The sequence below is a fragment of the Podarcis vaucheri genome, assembly GCF_965113315.1.
Source record: "Podarcis vaucheri genome assembly, chromosome: 11".
NCBI lineage: Eukaryota > Metazoa > Chordata > Lepidosauria > Squamata > Lacertidae > Podarcis > Podarcis vaucheri.
Window position 1 is genome coordinate 29,818,819 of NC_138749.1, and position 16,076 is coordinate 29,834,894.

General features: G+C 40.2%; 1 protein-coding gene across 4 annotated transcripts in view; it reads right to left on the minus strand.

Moving 5' to 3' along the window:
* Window positions 1–16,076, minus strand: part of IQGAP2 (IQ motif containing GTPase activating protein 2) — a 120,229-nt gene that overhangs the window by 41,252 nt on the left and 62,901 nt on the right. For 2 of the 4 annotated variants that reach the window (XM_082191868.1, XM_082191869.1), the window contains exons 3-8: window positions 14,212–14,368; window positions 13,099–13,176; window positions 12,216–12,292; window positions 4,320–4,387; window positions 3,863–3,976; window positions 1,109–1,287 (exon numbers count right to left, since the gene is read on the minus strand). In XM_082191868.1, the coding sequence (XP_082047994.1) occupies window positions 1,109–1,287; window positions 3,863–3,976; window positions 4,320–4,387; window positions 12,216–12,292; window positions 13,099–13,176; window positions 14,212–14,368 (673 nt within the window). Of the gene's footprint in view, window positions 1–1,108; window positions 1,288–3,862; window positions 3,977–4,319; window positions 4,388–9,790; window positions 10,057–12,215; window positions 12,293–13,098; window positions 13,177–14,211; window positions 14,369–16,076 lie in introns of those variants that run through there. The other 2 variants (XM_082191871.1, XM_082191870.1) reach the window with 2 other exon arrangements.

Here is a 16,076-nt window from a genome sequence, read left to right on the forward strand (position 1 = left end):
TCTTTACTTTCTAACAATTTACAAGCTTTAGTATGCTTACCCACCAATTGTTTATAAACAGTAGTCACTCAGAATGCAAGTAGGAATTGTACGTGGGTGGAACAAAGACCTAAGGAGGAAGAATGCAACACCCCAAACCTGGCACAACTGTTTCTTTTTTAAATTCCAGGCTCTAGATGCTTAAATAAACTGAAGGAGAAGGAGAAACATGAGTCACAGTCCAGCTCCCTTGCCAGAACTAGGAATTCTATTCCAAAGTCATCCATGTCTAATTACTTCCTAATGACCTGGATATGACCTCAAAAGGTCACTCAACCATTCCCCCTCTTGCATTCTCAATGTTTATTAACCTTCATTTGTTAGGAATTTCAATGGCATTATTGTCACAAGATGACATGAATTGAAGAGGAGCACTGCATGAACAAATGCCTTGCTAGTAACAAGCCAATTTGTCACTGCAAGGTTTTACAAGCCTGGCGTTTTAGTACTGTCATATAAATGCATAAGGGTACTTTAACTGTTCCGTGGTAACTCACATTCCATTGAAACAAATATAATAAAACGCTGCATTCTAAGTGGCTTATACATTGGTTTTTAGAACCAGAACATTTTGACACATATTCTGAAATGATGTTCTGTCAATCACGGAGGGTCCAAATAAATATTGTATTTCCTAGATTGTCATGAGTAGATGGAACATACACAACTCATTACAGTGGTATCTTGGGTTACATACGCTTCAGGTTACATACGCTTCAGGTTACAGACTCTGCTAACCCAGAAATACTACCTCAGGTTAAGTACTTTGCTTCAGGATGAGAACAGAAATAGTGCTCCAGTGGCGCGGCAGCAGCAGGAGGCCCCATTAGCTAAAGTGGTGCTTCAGGTTAAGAACAGACCTCCGGAATGAATTAAGTACTTAACCCGAGGTACCACTGTATTACATGGCCATGAGTAACTTAAGGTATCTGCCATTGTGTGCTATTTGGTTTGATTTATGGAGTATTGGTGCTTAATCATGCACCATGCTATTTTATGTAAATAAAACTAACTGAAATTGAATTCATATCCAGTTTTAAAAGAGTATTAGAATATTCCATTAGAGTACCTTCAGTCTTGCATTCTCTTCTTTTCTCTTTTTAGCTTCTGATAGTTCCTTCTGATACGCATGGGCAAGATTATCGTCCACGTTAACTAACATAGCATTGGGATTTTTCAGTGTTTTGATAGTTTGATCTGCTACTCCTTTCTCAATAGCTTCATTAATTGCAATTACTGCAGCATGCACTGAAAAGAATAAGAGTCCAGCATTTAAATATAGGAAATGATTGCCAGAATTAAAATTAAATCTGAGTTTGCCTAATCTTCAGGAATCCCCAATGCTTTTAAGCCAAGGGCAAATCTGGAAATCTAAGAAATTGACATGGCATCACAAAATATCCATTTCATCAGAGGAAAACTGATGATACTAAGAAGACCCCTTGCAGGCAAAACATGTATAGGTACAACACCCACCCACCCCCCAAAAGAGCTAGCAAACCAGATAAAGGTAAAGGTAAAGGTACCCCTGCCCGTACGGGCCAGTCGTGTCCGACTCTAGGGTTGCGTGCTCATCTCGCTTAAGAGGCCGGGACCAGCGCTGTCCGGAGACACTTCCGGGTCACGTGGCCAGCATGACGAAGCTGCATCTGGCGAGCCAGCACCAGCGCAGCACAGGGAAATGCCGTTTACCTTCCCGCTATAAAGCGGTCCCTATTTATCTACTTGCACTTAGGAGTGCTTTCGAACTGCTAGGTGGGCAGGAGCTGGGACCAAATGACGGGAGCTCACCCCGCTGTAGGGATTCGAACCGCCGACCATACGATCAGCAAGTCCTAGGCACTGAGGTTTTACCCACAGTGCCACCCGCGTCCCAGTGCCACCTGCATCCCGCAAACCAGATAGCTTCTGCCAAATAACCTCACTTACAAACAAACAAACAAATATTATTATTATCAGGGGCATGGAGCCATAGAGCACTGTAGCTCTATGTAGCTCCAAGGGAGTCACATTGGTGACCCCAGGCAATTAGAATGAATCATCATTAAATGTTTTTTTAAAAGCATTGTCATTATCACTTTTTTACACACCTACATACAATTACAAATATACATGGTATAGCTTTCTAGAAGAGAGCCATTGAGCAGAAAGTAAAGCACTGTAAAAACTAGTGCTCTTTTATTGGCAACATCCTTAATTTCAATTTAGCATACCTTCAACTAAGGCTAGGTACACATTAGTGGCTTAAAACACAGTGAAGTTGTGAAGTTGCATTTGCATGTTGCTGCTCACACTAGAAAGAGTGCAGGGGGATCTTTTCACCCCTGCACATTACCTGTTTGGTTTCCCCATACCTGAAACCGCCTCCCCAACTCCCATTCATGAAGCTGTCATCTGCAAATGCACACACAAAGGCTGTCGCAATGTACACACCCCACTTTAAATGGAAGCTGGTTTGAGGGAAAACAAATAAAACACCAGTATTTCTCAAGATACTCCAAGACAGATATGGGTTATGGCTAACGTCATCTGCACACAGCTTCAAACACCGCACTGAATGATAACATGTACACATAGCTTAAGTCTACTTTGGATTCTGGCCAAAATACAATCCTACACTTATCTACTCAGGAGTATATCTAATTATATATAGGACTGCTGTCTCAGTGTACAAATATCTACTAAATAGTCAAAGCAAAGGCACAGTTCTCCAGATGTTGTTTTTCAGCTTCCATAAGGTTTAGGCAGCAAAGGCAACTGGTCAGGGATGATGAGAGCTGTATCCCAGCAACATCTGTAGCCACAGTTAGCCTCCTAACTGCAGCTGAAGATCTAAAGATTATGTTAGTGGAAATACACACCAATCCAACACCAGAACAGATTCATACATGTCTGTCTAGTGCAGGGGTGGAAACTTGTAGCCCTTCAGATGAAGTTGACCTACAACTGCCATGACTTTGGTCACTGGGCCATGCTGGTTTGGGCTGATGGTAGGTAGGTCCAACATCTAGTGGGCTACTGGTTCCCCACCCCACACTTAGAGACTAACATAATTTTAAAAATAAAATATAAGGACAACAAACTTGTAAAATAAAAACGTAGTGCTAACTTATTTTAGAGGGCATAAAAGTTATTTTCAGCATTATGAAGTCAAATTGACCATTTGAAGCTGTAGTAGGCCAATCACCAATTCAGACGAGCTGTCCATAAATGCCTCGTGTTTACAAATATTGATTCCTAGAAGGGTTTTTAGCTGGCTCTTGGACTTGCAGAAGGGGCTGTATGTATTTGCTATGTATCTAAACTCTTACATGGATAGTTTGTTTTTAATCACAAACTGACAGTGTGGGGCCCAGTGAACTGGATTATGCTCCTAACCTCTCTCTCTCTCTCTCTCTCTCTCTATCTATCTCTGTGTGTGTGTTTTAACCCTTTGCCTCCAGCAATTCTCTTGATCCAAATCAGAGAGCCTTGATCCAAATCAGAGAACCATTCACCACCCCACCTTGATTTGGATCAGGACAGCGGAGGTCAAGGTTAAAAACCTTTCCATCCCCTGCTAACAACAGGAACAAACTAGGCAACGCCTTCACTACATGAAAGATGTCTGTGTACTCAATACTGTATTTTTTTCTTTAAAGTACAAGGCAAGAGGAATTGATTTTAAAATACCTTACACCATAGAATTTGTTTTAAAAAAGATTTCTTTACTAATTAGTTTCCAAATGATATCTGAAGTTAAAGCAACTTTAAAACATGTTACCGTATCTGAGATTATATGTCAGCATGTTCTTACACAACACTTTGATTAGGGCTCACTTACACGCAGCTTCATCCACTGAAAGCTCACTGGCCAGGATGCCTCCAATTTTACTAAATGACGGCATCTGTATACCATATTTCTCCAATTCCTTCCGCATGTTATTGATTTCTTCCTCTAATTACGAAGGGAGAAAAATGGGAGAAGGCATCAACAAACTTAATTAGGCTTTCTTAGATGATAAAACTTACACAATAATAATGCTTGGGGTAGGGTGGGCTGTGGCTTTTAACATCATTATGCTTCCAATTCTGCTTAGCCTTTTCCTCCTGCCTGAGAAAAATCACAGGCTGGGAGAAAATAAATACAAGGATTTTGTTAACCAGCATCTTTTAACAAAGTAGAAGCACATTTTTCACATAGCTACTCTACACCCACTTCAGCATAAAAACATGGAGAATGCTGGGGGAGTAGAGCATGGGGTTTGAATACAATAAAATATTTTCAAAGATTAAAGTACCTGTAAAGTCTACTTTCCCCAGCAAATCTTGGATCTGTGGAGCAACTCCTAGTTTAAACAGGTAAAGGCTGCAAAAGAAAAAGGGAAATTATGTGTTATATCACAAGACTTTTTTTTATTTATTTAGGGTTGACACATGTCTGGAATTTCCTGGACATGTCTGGGATTCAAATGGCTAAATTAGCATCCGGGACAGAATTTTGAAAAAAATTGGCAAAATGTCCAGGTTTTTGACAACAGAACCAGAAAGTGTGTGTTTGAGTATCACAACTTTGAGGTTGATATCCCCCCCAAAAAAACTCAACAACAAAGCTCTGGATTTTTACTTCTTGAAATATGGCAACTCTAATTTATTTCATAAAATTTATATACTGATTGGTTGTAAGAACTCAAAGCGGTTCAATTTTATTATGAGCATTATTATTACTATTAGGATCTGATGAAGTACATTCAGCCTACAAAAGTTCATGCCACAGGACTCTCTGTTGCTTCTGTTACAACAGGCATGACTATTCTCCTTTGTAATAAATGTAACCTGTTTTCCTCTGAAAACAGTATTTTAATTAACACTTTTGCCAACTTTGGGATTCCCATCCTCAAGAAAATACTGAATAAAACACTAGGTTAGTAATCAAAGAAACACATTTTGGTTTTCCCCAAGAACTTAAATATATGTTTTGTTTTTTAACAAGAAAGGGTCCTTACATATTTCCACCTTTAAAATCAACTTACCTATCGGACTTCCGGGTTGGCGCGATCTGGGAATGGCGGATTCCCTCCGAGCTCCGGAGGGAATCGGCTCAGCGGGGGACGGGTCTTTGCCGTGCCGGCGACACGGGGACCCTTAAAACCGCAGGCGCGGAAGCCTGCAGACTGAAGACTCGGTGGGTGCCTTAAGCGCCCCCCCTGATTCGCAAAGAGCCTTTTTAAAGGCTGCGGAGGGGATATGGGGGTGGCGTGGCACTGAGAGTCCATCGCTACCCCCGCTGAGCGAAGCCGCGAGCCATGACCAGAGAGCGCTGACTTCCTTCCTTGAAATTCGGCCGAAAAGAACAACCCGTGAGTAAATTGGAATCGGACTTTAAGATTTTCCTATTTGAATTTGAGACGATCGGGGGGTGTGCTAAAAGGAAGTCCGCACCCCCCCCTTGCAGACGAACTAAAGCAACAACGTACGAACTAAGCTGGAGAGTTTACCCTGCAAAGGGTGAGTTTAAAAGGACTGTAACTTCCAAGATTGGGCAAAAAAGCAATTTTGTGCAGGAGAGTGAAGTTTTGGAGGTTTCTTCTTTTGCTGTAAACAAACCTCCCCCCCGGGCCCGGGAGCGTCCTATTTTGAAGCCTGTAAGCACAGAATTTGACAGCTGTCAAAGCTGTCAAATAGACAGTCTACAGGAAAAAATTGCTACATAAGACCCCTCTGGAGTAAAAGGTGTTACAATTGAACTTAAATTGTTGGAAACAAAGTAATAAAAATAAGAAAGTGGACTGTTGGAGAAAACAACGTTAAGTAATCAGATTCCCTCTAGGGGGAACTCTGTGGAATTACAATGGCTGTGGATGGAAAGATACTGGAGCAAATCGAAAGGATGTTTCAACTGGTGGGAACCTTACAAGAGCATATTTCGGAAATGAGTAAACATATGATGACCTTGACTACTGAAACAAGTAGTCCTGCTGATTGCAAGGAGGATTGGAAGGAGAAAGAACCCACAGCTGAACTTGAAATGATAATCAAAGAAAAGGTGACAAAACAAGAGAAAGAGAAAGTAAAGTTGGGAAATGCTGACCAGAATCTGACATCTGTGGAATACAAGCAAGGAGACTATTGGATTGAATCTACTACAAATCTACGAAAGATGCAAAAGATGAATGTGGAAGCCCTGGAAGTTTATGGAATGCAAGAACTTAAAATAAAGAAATATAATTGGGGCCTCCACATTGACTCTGATTCTGACTATGACTTGAAAGATCCATGCCTTGTGGAAATTCTTCAGCAGTTCTACTTAAGAGACTATGGATGGATCGTGATAGACCTCTTTCGAGATTTGAGGATTAACACAAAGGATTACCAACAAGACCGGCGGAGAGGGACTGTGATAGACTTGAGAGCCTCGGACGTGTGGGACCCAGGCTAAGAAATGACATTGTGGACCTGTATTGGGAAGGGACGCAAACCGGGGATGGGAGGGAGGGAAAGATGTAATTTTAACAACACTCAGGACAATGGAAATTAATCAATATGACCGATATTAATGACAAAATGGGAAATCGAGGGAAGGGAACTGAGGTCCATCTTAGAATAACTGTTTTTCTTTTTAAAAGGGCTATTATTGAGAAGGTTAGGATGTTGAGAAATGACAATTTGCTGATATAACTTTGGGAATAGGGATGCAAGGGAGGGGGTGGGGGGAAGTCAGGGACCAGGGTTAGGAAAATAAGTGTTTTCTTTGAAACTTTATATTCTTTTTGTTTTTGTGTCTTTTTTGTTGTCTGTTTGTTTTTCTGTTTGTTTGTCTATAAAAAATGTGAAAACCCAATAAAATTTTTATAAAAAATAAAAAAATAAAATCAACTTACCTATCATTAAATACTCAAATGTTCTTAAGTATCTGAAAGGAAGTAAAAAAAATACACAAAGACAATCCTAGAACCCCTATTTTTGTTTCAGCATTGTTTGAAATGTCTGTATTAATACCATTCCAAAATGTGTATAGTGAAACCATCTGGACAACAGCTGAACAAATTCACATCTTTATTCATGTCTTCCTGCCATGTGAAATTAACAACTGTTAAGGATTTGGGGAATTTATTAAGATTACACAAGAGACTAATCAAAGTTGTTATTAGAAGTCATAGTCAAAGCAGCTCAAACCTATTTAGACAGAATAATCAGTGGTCTGGGCACTTTTTAGATCTAAAAAGAATGGTGAGATCCCACTTGGGGAAGCTTAACATTTCAAAACTTGGGCTAGCATGATTCAGCAAAGAAAAGGCAAGAATTAAAAGACTGTGAGCTAATACAGTCTCACACACTGAACTTGATTTAGACTTTAGGTGCTAGATGTCAGAAAGGCAACAGGGGAAAATGCTAGAAGTTTGTAAAAGTTGCCATTTTAACAAATGGCTTGAAAATATGTTATAATAAAAAAGTTTTTTCCAAGGGTGAGAGTTCCCAGAACTGATATCAGACCAAAAGAATTACAAGCTAGTGGTACAGTGGTACCTTGGGTTACAGAGGCTTCAGGTTACAGATGTTTCAGGTTACAGACTCCGCTATCCCAGAAAAGTACCTCGGGTTAAGAACTTTGCTTCAGGATGAGAACAAAAATCGCACAGTGGCGGCGCAGCAGCAGCAGGAGGCCCCATTAGCTAAAGTGGTACCTCAGGTTAAGAACAGTTTCAGGTTAAGAACAGACCTCCAGAACGAATTAAGTTCTTAACCAGAGGTACCACTGTATAGGCAAGTTTCCTAAGTTTTACTGCCTTCTTCTGACAACAAATCCCCATCTTACCCTACTTGGTTTAGATTTTTTTAAAAGCAGCATTAGACCTTCAATAACTATTTCCCTTTATTAGATGTTGTTCCAAGATTTCTGTAAAAACTCCATTTAAATTTTGTAGGATTAACAAGAAGCCTGCAAACTGCTTTCAAGTTGGCACTAATGCAATGTTTCATTGACACAACTGGTCACTAATACACCAATGATACCTTGACATGACAACTACAATTTCCCTGGAGTGGCATATTCCCCACTGCCCAGAGATCATTTGTGAGAATACTGTTTACCACTAGATGGCAATAGAATTTTGTTTTTAAGTTTACAAGGAACATGTTCATCTTAATATTACTACAAATGCTTTGAGGTTATAATGACTACACCAAGAAACTGTATTTAACATGCTCCTTTCCTCGGTGTTTAATATGAGGAGTTATTAACATGGATTGCTGTATTTGATGTTGTGCTAACAAGCATTTTTAAACACCTGTACCTAAGCTGAGAATTTTAAGAACACACCCAAAATTGGTATGGGCAAAATCAAACTGCTTCAAAAACAAATATTAACCGTGAAGCCATAGAAATAAGAATTAAATTAAATCTAATTACAAGTCAAGAACATGGAACAAAGAACTATTAGAAGGCATTTGGATTTTAAGGGAAAATATATTTCAGTGTACAGTGCACAGGGTATACATGTGAAAGGAAGACTAAAATATCGTATTTATTTGAGTCTAATGTGTCATCAAATGTAATGCACACCCATTTTTTTGCTGCATAATTTGGCAAAAAAAAGAGTGCATATTAGACTCTAGTAAATACGGTATGCTTTCGGCAAACAACTCAATTCTGATTATGAAAGGTGTTCTACATTATATATGACGACGACAAAGAAGTACTTAAAATCCACAGACAAACAAGCTATCAATTGAAGCCAGAAAAGTTAAATACAAAATCTTCTTCTAAAGATTTTCATTGACCAGCAAGAGGCAGATTTAGAGAAGTGCAACCAGTTTGCCTGGACTACTGAGCTAAGAGGTAGTCACAGGGGCCACTGCAACAATGCCAAACAACTGAAGGTGAGAGGTGGAGGGACAAATCTTTGTGTCGCACAAAACACAGCTGAAATTTTAAAGCCCCAAATCAGACTCTGAGACCAGAGCATTGTGGCAGTCAAGATAGGAGCTTCCTGTTAAGTTCCACATTATATGACATTATAATTAAATAGTAGCATCAGATGTTCAAATCTGAATGCAAGTCACTCTCTTATTCACTGTGGGACAGTAGCATAATGCTACAGGAATTCACATATGAAGCGATGAGCTACTGTTCTAACCCTGCAGAAAGCCATCTAATTAGACTTTAATTTGATTTTGACCTGTTTTTAGGAGGTAATCTAATTATTGTTTGATTTTGTACTAATGTTTACATATCTGATGTTAGCTGCCCTGAGCCCAACTTCAGCCGGGGAGAGCGGGATATAAACAAAAGTTTATTATTATTATTATTATTATTATTAGCAATAATACAATGGGGAATATCCAGTGCTGCGTGTCTGTGAGTGGGATGGACTTCTCACAAGTGGAATGGGCCTGCAGTTCACCATATACCCTCCCCATCTGCTCCAGAGGCTGGGGGAGGGGAATGCAGACAACTGCAGTGAGAAGTCCTGTTGTACAAGTGGAAGTCTGCTTGAATAGCATTAAGATATTGCCCAGTATTTCTGCTGTTGGCAAGGAAACCAGATCTGGAAGAAACTGGGGCCTTGCGTATTCATCTCCTTGTAAGTGTAACAGCAAATGACGCCTCACATGTGCAACAAGCAACAACAGACAACACTGCAGAGTTTTCACGTGATTTCAAAATGCAATCATCTTCCTGAGGAGAAAGTCCATTCATTCAACTGACATTCAGCTACCTACTCAACTGCATAAACTGCACGTTAAACAAACTGAACCTAAGCACATGTACCTGGGACTGGGTGCCTTTGATATTTAAACTTCTTTCTTTCAAGTATTAGGGTAGTATCATAAAGCTAAATCACATTTTCTGCTGCACTTGATGGCTCAGATTGCATCCTAAACAAGGCACAGCTAATTAGGCGAGGTAAAAACCCCAAAGGCCATAATACTGCACAACAGAGTTAATATATATATAATATATGGGATATGCACTGCTGAATGCGAAAGACTCTGTGCAGATGTTTATTATAGCAGTCAAACCATTGATTAAGCCATCTTCAGTACTCCAGCAGATATAAACATCTGAAAGCTTTGCTCTGTTCAGTATTCAGCAGAACATCTGAACAATTGTGACATCATTGGAATGGAACTCAGCAAACCATTCCCCTTCATAAGCTACTTAACATTAAGAGTCCCATGTGTGACCACTTCAGGAAACAGTTTCAAACTCGAATCTAAACACACTAACAACATCACTTTAGAATAGTATCACCCTCACAGCTTGTATATATATAATACTCGTTTGGCATTGTAAAAAGGCCCTTCATTTAAGAAACATTTAAAAATACTTCTTATTTGTTTATTGTGTGGAGCACCATGGCTTACATGAGTAAGCAAGACAATGAACAAAAACTAGAAAACATTTAGAGTTCATCCAAAATTGAATTTCCAGTGCTTTCCAAGAAAACAGGTTCACTATCTACTTTTCTCTTTTAAATCAGGCCATTAAAATAATGTACCCCCAAGCCACCTTTATAATTCTGAAATTGAAAAAAAAATGGGGAGGCTTCCATAATAGCGAGCCAAGAGTGAAAATATGAAGATTAACATTCTGCTTGAGAATGGGATGCTAGAGGCATTACTGGAGAAAATTAGAAAAAGTTACAATTAGGTTTTTGAGTTTCTAAAGGCTGGACACCACTTGCTTTCCAATATTTGTGGCCTGTGAATAATTCTCACACAGAGATACTTCCTAACACATGAAAATAAGAGCACTGAAGGTCCAGGCCAAGGGCCCATCTAGTCAAGCATTCTGTTCTCACAGTGCCTTCCCGGTGGCCTGTGGGAAAGCTGAAAGCAGGACAAGAGTACACTCGTCCCTCTTGCAGCTTCCAGCAACTGGTATTTAGAAGCATTACTGCCTCTGACCATGGAGACAGACCATAGCCGTCATGGCTGATAGCCATTAATAGCCTTATAAAAGCAGCAAAGTGATTTTCTGTTGAGACACCCTGACTGAACAACCGTATTCTGCGGAATGTTAACTGCACAGATTAGGTATTATGCCTAAAGACAATACAGCCTCTCAGATCAGGGATGGAGAAGTGGATCCGGTTAGCAGGCCAGAATCTTAACTCCTCCGTCCCCCCATAGGCAGCTAGGTAGGTGGGGCTCCTCACCTGTCACCCGACATGACAATGATGTCAGGTGACCAATTTGCCTTTGAAATCAAACCACATGGGCAAAGACATAGTGCTTTGGAAGCACAGATAATCAGATGAGCTTGCAGAGGCATAAAGCTTTTTAGCTCTGCTGTGTCTTTACCTTTCCTACACTTGACATCCTATGAGATAGGTGGGAGTGACTTGGCCAAGACAGCCTTGCAGGCCAAATGGGGGCGGCTAGTTAGGCCTGTGCACAGGAGTTTCCCCACAGATGCCTTACAGGATCCATTGCTCTGCCATGCATACAAGGAAATCTGCACAGGATGCTGTTGTGCGCAGGTAAGAAAAGGAATGATGCATGCATTAGCAGAACAGACCTACCAATCTATTTCCACATTCAGAAAACACAATGTGATGTAGAACAGTTCAATAAGTTTGTCACCCTGAGCTTGTTACTCAAACATTAATGCTGCAGTGAACATGTCCCCCAACCTAAATAGAACTACTGCACATGGTGCTTGCAAAGCTCTCTTCTATAGAAACAGGAATGAGGCATTTTTCTGCTTCTGCATCCTGAATGTCTAAGGTAACAAGTTGTATGTGGACTTTAGAGCCATATTGAAATGACAGTAAACATTAAAACAGGACAATGAAGAAGAAGTAGAAAAGACCGCAAACAGTGTCCAAGGTAAAGAGTCTCTCTTATTTGTTTTTTTTTTAAATAGAAAAAGGTTAGACATAGCTCAGAGTGGTGATCCTTTTATCTTTTCAAATGCTATTTCTATTTTTCTAATTCAAAATTGTTTTTCACACATTCTTTAAAGAAAGTGTATTCACAGAAGGTTATGTACATACATTTCAGAGATTCTTATAAGTTTTACTTCTCTTATGGAATATGCCATCACTTTTCCATATCTATGTTGCCTTCAAAACCTGTAAAACTCTCAACATTGTAAACCCAGTAAGGTTTCACTGCAAACTTCTAAAAAGATAGCAAGCATTTTAAAAATGTAGAACTTAAGACAAATTGTTAGCATAAATCTGGCTTACCTTAGTGCATGGATGCAATATATCATTCGAGGTATGTTCTTCCTATCATAGACATCTGTGGTTTCTGGATAGAAGATCTAAAGAGAAAAAAAGACCCACCCACCCCAAAACATTAAGAGTTATTTCAATAACAACATATTTTACATCCAGCCAGTCCCTGACACAGATGAATGATGAGGGAAGCACTAGCCGGGGAACCCCCATAGGAAATCCCAGAGGTTGAAGGCTCCGAGTCTGGGGATTGGTGGTAGGACACTGAGGAGAGGTCAGAGGGGGAAGATTGGGAGGAGGTGCTGAATACTGAAGGGACAACAGGGTTTAGTGAGCAGGAGGAACCTGTGACAGGGAGCTGTTCAGACTCTGAGGCTGAAGCAGAGCAGGGAGGTCAAGAAGCTGCTGAAGAATCCAGGGAATCTCCCTCTCCTGCTGTGACAAGTTCCCCTCCCCCCCCGGTCTCTAAGAACGCACAGGGTAAACGAGGACAGCAGAACAGAGATGGGCAGACACTTGAACTGGGAAGTGCTGTTAATTCCCTCTTTAGAGACTCTGGCTTTATCCATTGTTCCCATCCCTAAAGCCAGGTCTCCTAAGCTCATATGAGCTGTTTGACCCAACAGCACCTACTGAATCCAGCTGGAATGTAAGCAAGCCTGTTCATGCTCTGCATGATACCCGCTGCCTTGGCAAAAGAGGGGGAGCACAAGAATTCCACCTCCTTCACTTAGATGTCCCCCCCACCCCAGTTTTTTTATAAGTTAATAATTCCCAAAGTGCCAGCTTTAGTTTCACTCTGCTTTAATTGATATGCTCCTGGAATATGTCTTTACTTTAGCAAACACTTTAAAATTTGGGCATAACATACAGTCAAGGTTCAAATGCTTACTTTAGGCAGGCCGATGGACTCCATTGCCCTTAACCATTGCACAGTATTATCTGTGTGTCGGAAATGAAGACCTGATTTCTAATGAGAAGAGACAGAGAAGAGAAAGGATTAATCTGTTATTTCTATTACATGACATCTAGTCCAAGTCTTCCCTGCAGATGAAATTTGAAACACTGTCAAAATCAGTGAAAAGACAATCTATAGACAGTTGTTATAGGACAGCGTGAGCTGCAAATATTTAATCTACTTACTCTAGAGTAATGCTGCTGAATATGAAGTCAAGAGCATTGTTCAAAATTGTTTGAGGGTTGTAGCGTTAATCAAAACAGAATTTCTGACTCTATATTATTTGTTGAAAGAGAATGGAAAGCTTATTTCTGGCTGGCATGCCCCTATTTCTCTCTTTTTCAATATTTGAACACAAGGTAAAAGCCTAACATTCTACAAATATATTTAATAGTTCAGAATGCTGGGTTGTTGTTTCAAGACATAGATTTGCCTGGATCAATTTAGGGTCAGTGGTGGTGCTCAGGTCAGTGTAGTGAAGAAAAGTTGCTGCAGCCTTGCCTGGTACTTCTGCCACTATTTCTGCAGAAAGCCTGGGGAAAATCAGGGCCCACAGGCATTCTGGGAAAATGAAGATGGCAGCTGCTCACCCCCTCCATGTGGTAAGCCCACCCCCTCTACATCAGGGGTGGGGGGAGGAACCAGTGTGTTGGTGGAGGGCACCTTCCTTAGGGCTCCCTCAGATCTGATGCTGTTCTGAGGGGTCATGCTCTTATACAGTGGTACCTCGGGTTACAAACGCTTCGGGTTACAAATGCTTCAGGTTACAGACTCCGCTAACCCGGAAGTAGTACCTCGGGTGAAGAACTTTGCTTCAGGATGAGAACAGAAATCATGCCATGGCGGCACGGCAGCAGCAGCGGGAGGGCCCATTAGCTACAGTGGTGCTTCAGGTTAAGAACAATTTCAGGTTAAGAACGGACCTCCGGAACGAATTAAGTTCTTAACCAGAGGTACCACTGTACTATAATTCTGAGGAAACAGTGACAGATAAAGCAGCTGCTGAACTACTGCAAGAAGGAAGCATATCGTAAGTATGCCCTTTACCTTATAACGTGCTTGTTCCACATCATAGATCTTCTTGTCAGAAACTAGCTTAGGTGCAAAAAACTTTGCCAATTTGGCAAGGTAAACACCATTCCTTAATCCTTCTTCCAGTTCAGTAGTTGGTGGCAGCTCTTCATTAAGACAGACTTCCATCCACCTGCAAATGTGCAATATAAAACATTCCAGTTTTAACCAGCAGCTTTAATATGGTAAATATGTTATATTCATGATGCAACTCAGCACAACACTAAACCACAAGTATCGTAACCCCAATGTTTAGCCAAGATGCAACTAACTGAGGGTGAGTTTTATTTATTTTATTTTAATCCTTTGTAAGCAGCATCTTTTTAGTTACAGTTCGTTCCTTACAAGGGGGAAATAAATGTTTATCATATCAGCATCTCATGAATACCAAGTATACTTATTCTATTAAAAAAAACTCCCACTAGCATAATCATGTAGGTCTATAAGAAAAAACTCCAAATTCCACAGCTGGTCAATAAGGAACCACCCAAAAGGTTGCAACATTTGGCAAACTTTCAAGTTCTTCTGAACTCCTCCAATAAAGTTCTATGCAAAGCACGATATGGTGGAGCAGGGAAACATTTAAACTTACTCCTGGACACTGCATAGTACATGAAAATTGTTTCATGGAGGCACATACTCTCTAGAAAACTCCTCAGGAAGCTACAAAACAATTAATCATCTTAGACAATTTCCGCCAGAAACAGCGCTGGATGAGATGTATCAACACCTACAAATATAAAAGTCTATTATGCTAGCACAAAAGCTATTGCAATGGTTACTCTTTGCCAGTTCAGCCCACAATGTTTATGCTTAATGAATGGATATATTCCAGAGTGTTTAAGTCATAACATTTCATTAATATGGAAAAATACACACACAATAGACATGACAATTTATCTTGCAGAAGAGGAACAGGGAGGGATTAAATATGTCCCGACACCTGTGAAAATGAAATTTTCTTTCTGCGGAACAGTTTTACTTTTTTTATACACAGCTGTAAAGAAGGCAGATGGAGCAGGACTTTGTGTGCTGCAAACTTAATCATAGCCATTCAAACATGACTGTCACCAGCTCTTAGAATTCTATCTACTATAAATATCAGCAAAACAGTTCTTCATTTATGACATCATACCCATAATTTGGCAGAACTTCATTATAAGGAGGATGCTGGTTGACCACCCTTCCAATAAACACTCTAAACACTGTATCTTTTAATTATTCTGACATTTCAGCATCTCTTAATTCAACTTTTAGCCTTGTGCCACAAACTAGAGTATTAGGAAGGACTGGGGGGGGGGGGAGTCAGACCATTTTGGAAGATAGAATTGTTTTCACTGCTTGCCTGCAAAAAAAGAGATGGGTTCCTCTATCAGAACAAATGGTTGCTTTAGAAACATCAGTTTTACCTATAAGGTTCACACTGCTGTAGGGTGGACTGCAGGTGATGCAAAACTGTCCAGCACTTCTGTTTCACATCTATTGCATGGCTCAAGTATATTAAATGCTTTTAGTCCCTATCAAAAGCCAAACACACATCTAGGCCAAATAAAATGGGATGCAATTCTTTATGTGCACACATGCAAACAAGGGCAAGCGGAAACTGAACACTACTTTTTCAATTTTAGTAGGGGAAACTAGTGCCTGTCACTCCACCACCACATTCTAGACTAACACCTTAGCTGGCATCAAGCTACTTAGCCCTCTTTGGTAATAGTAAAGAAGTAATGATAAACAGATGCAAAATTCAAAAATGACAAGTCTAGCAAACCACTGTAAAATTGTGGTTCCCTGAAAGTCTGTCCCCAGTGCTTGAACCCGTCCCATGTTAAAGATGGGAG